The sequence below is a fragment of the Diaphorina citri genome, unplaced genomic scaffold (assembly GCF_000475195.1).
Source record: "Diaphorina citri unplaced genomic scaffold, Diaci psyllid genome assembly version 1.1 scaffold381, whole genome shotgun sequence".
NCBI classification, from domain to species: domain Eukaryota; kingdom Metazoa; phylum Arthropoda; class Insecta; order Hemiptera; family Psyllidae; genus Diaphorina; species Diaphorina citri.
The window spans coordinates 208247-211938 of NW_007377816.1; the positions used below are offsets into that span (position 1 = coordinate 208247).

Here is a 3692-nt window from a genome sequence, read left to right on the forward strand (position 1 = left end):
TTTCTTGTAATGGAAGAAATAGGTAATTATTGTAGTGTAGACAATGATTGAAAATATAAAATGATGTGACCATTGTGAAATCTTCAAAGATAATAGTTCAGATGAAAAAAGAGATGTAAATGGGCATTTAGACTGGAATAAATGGCCAGATGATAAATAAAATGTAGGTAGAGTTTATAGTTTAATTATTTAAAATTATACCATAGACCCCGGAATCCCGCTCTGAGAGTTTCTTGTAATGGAAGAAATAGGTAATTATTGTAGTATAGACAATCATTGAAAATATAAAATGATGTGACCATTGTGAAATCTTCAAAGATAATAGTTCAGATGAAAAAAGAGATGTAAATGGGCATTTAGACTAGGCGATATTCCCGTTAAGGCATAAGCTAACCATTTTTTTTTTTGTCCTAGGTTCGAAACCTGGCAATGGCAGAAATTTTCCAAGCAACTTTTTCCGTTCTTGGATAGGCACGGATGTAAAAGAATATGCATTGAAGTAATGCGAAAGCGGTTTGGGCTAAGGTTTAACCAGCTTGTAGATGTGGTGTTGTGCCCCGTGCTCGGACGTGGATACGGCAAACATGTAGGCTGTACATAGGAGCGTCTCTTGGGTGTCCCGATTCGTCACGACCTGGTCAACGAAACACAACAAAGAGATTAGTGAAGGAGAAAACCTCGTATAAACTGCTAAGGTGTCCTAAGGTAGAAATCTAGAAACACACTATGATCAAGTCGCGTCACGTGAGCTCATGGGGAATCAGAAAGATGTAGTTCAAAGTTTTCCCTTGATATTGTAAGTAATTTCGTTCAGGACAGTCACACTACTATCACGTCAGGTGAGCTCAAGTAGTGTGGCTGTTATGAACGAGATTGCCTACAATAATATGGGAAAACTTTGAACTACATCTTTCTGACTCCCCATGAGTTCACGAGACGTGATTGTAGTGTGTTTCTACCTTTATCGTTCCAAAAGCGATGAGAGAAGGAAGACAGGATTCCCAGAACGAACCTCATCTGTTTAGGATAGATTTCGTTCCGGGCAGGAATCGAACCCGCGACCTCGATTCCCGGCTAGGGCTCGAGTCTAGCTTGAATTACCTTTGATAAATTACCATAGCTTATCAGGTAGGTAGGTTTTCTTCCTGGGGAGACTAAAGGGTTCTTTTATTAAGCTATTACTGTGCCAAACTTTTTGATAATAAAATCTCGTGTCTTAAGAATGACTGGGAAGATTTACCTGTAGTATTGAGAAGTTTTCGAGCACGGAATTCATCATATGATAATAAAATCTCGTGTCTTAAGAATGACTGGGAAGATTTACCTGTAGTATTGAGAAGTTTTCGAGCACGGAATTCATCATATACTTCTCGGGCAGTCGTTTGAGCTTGAGTATGAAGTTGACCATGTACTCGCACATCGGGCTCCGATGCATGCGATACACGTAGCGACCGTTCTCGAAGCGCGGGTATTCCGTTTCCACCTTCTCGACAACTTGCTTGCCGAACGAACACACTTTGGTCGAACAGGTAATGGTCATACTATCACTGCTTTCGTATCTGTGGGGGTGAGAAGAGAAGAGGAGATTAGTTTTACTATTATTTTTATTATTGTTGTTGGTAAACGAATAGTACTTCACTTTTTTTCGTTCGTTTCACTGATCATACTTAGAGACAGAATTAGTTTTCCATACAACCCAATAGTTGTAATGAACCAGCACCAGATAGAGGGAACTGTGACAACGGAGATTTTATCGTCCCCAAATCGAAGTGCGAAAGCGGTGCCAAGGTACAATCTCTTTTTTTTACTCTTTTTTTTTTTCTTTTTCAAAGTTTAATATGATTATGGCTTTTGGAAATTCAAGTTCTAATGATTGATTATAAACTTGTTTGTCGGCGCGAACGACCTTCAGTTCATAGTGTTGAAGCGCCTAAAAGGGGGGAAACTTATTTATAATATTATGACAAGTGATATAGATACCTATCTAATGAGCGAACTCTACAACTGAATCCGTGCTTACACTCGTTTCACTGATCATACTTAGAGACCAGAATTGGTTTTCCATACAACCCAATAGTTGTAATGAACCAGCACCAGATAGAGGGAACTGTGACAACGGAGATTTTATCGTCCCCAAATCGAAGAGAGAAGGAAGGCAGGATCAATACAACTATATGATAGATCCTAAATTCTTAACGGATTACACACCAAAACAAAAGCTACTTAAGTTTAGTTTGAAAATATTGAAATAATTGTTAATATGGAGTAATTGGAGTAATGGAGCTTCACAAAGTTACCGAGTCGATAATGGTTTTACTCAAGCTGGTCCTTACTCTTCGTTTATCACCTTATAGTATTTCATTTGGATATACTCACTGGCTATTCACGCCGTAGAAAGCGCCCGCCTCGTCTTGGATAGAGGAAGAGTTGAGATCAGCCCAGAATTTGACCAGGAAGAACGCGTCCTGAGGTCCCCTATCGTACAGCTCCTTCAGTCCGCCTGTCCGCTCGGGGAATTTGTCGTAGATTTCCGTCACGTCCACCGCCTGTGACCGAAAGGAGAGAAGAGGGGAGATGTTAGTTAGATGTTAACATGGTTTTATTTCACTCAATAGAACAACAATAATAATAATGCTCGTATAGGACTGAAAAGTCCCTTTACTCCAGCAGTAGTCCACTACTATTATGGTGGTCAAATTCTCAAATTATTTGAGGATAAAATTCCATACCTCGGCTGGGATTGAACCCACGCCCTCCTGTTTACCAGGGGAGCGTCTTGACCACTACACCACCGAGGCAGGAATTTATTTATTTTTTTATTTTAAAAAGATGAGTGTTTCACCGCCGTTTTTATTTCGTAGCAATGAAACAACTGCTACATTGGACGCATGTGGAATAGAATACCTTTTATTCGTCCTGCTCGATCGAATGAGACTAAAAAGTCTTTTTACCCCAGCAGACCTCGAGTATTTTATGGGTTTCTTTTTTGTCTTTATGTACTTATGTATGAGTTAAATCTTTCAACTAACTCTTGAGCCACTTTTAATGGGCCCATGATTTGACATTTGACTCGTGTTGACCCAGCACCTAAATGGGAAGTACTGTGTCTCTTCTCGCCTACCTGATCATTTGACCCGTGTTGACCCAGCACCTAAATGGGAAGTACTGTGTCTCTTCTCGCCTACCTGATGTATGGGCATGCTACAACACAGACCACACGAGTCTAATGTAGTAGTTGTTTCATTGCTACGAAATAATAACGGCGGTACATAAGTGATGCATACTACGGAATGGAAAGTGTGCAAACATTGATTCAAAACTTGAAGATTCCAAGTAACCTTACACTAGATAGTTTGTGAGTCGACACAATACTCGAGCTTTTCCAAATACTTGGAAATTTATGTACTTATGTATTTGGGTGTATTTCATGCTGCACTTGTTACTGCAGTGTATTAGTTCATTAGTATTAAAAAGGACGCAATATGAAAGGGAATCCAAAAGAGGACCTCTTTAATATATAGGTGCCTATTTTGGGCTCAAATTTCAACTTCCTACAATAATATACTTGGAGTACCTACTGGTTATAGGTATTTGGAGCTTTTGACGACGCGACGGCAAGATCAGTATGGGTTTAGCACTGGTACGAGATTTTGAGCGAATTACTTCACATGGCATTTGAGTTTTCACTATGG

At 39.6% G+C, this 3692-nt stretch overlaps 1 protein-coding gene across 1 annotated transcript; it reads right to left on the reverse strand.

Annotated features, from left to right (window-relative positions):
• Nucleotides 1-512: 512 nt before the first annotated feature.
• On the reverse strand, nt 513-2552 carry LOC103508269 (protein scalloped-like; the record flags this gene model as incomplete). The annotated part of the gene is made up of 3 exons (XM_026822904.1): nt 513-634; nt 1325-1559; nt 2377-2552. Coding segments are annotated over 3 exons (525 nt in total), but the record flags the coding sequence as incomplete, so codon positions are not given.
• Between the last annotated feature and the right edge of the window lie 1140 nt (nt 2553-3692).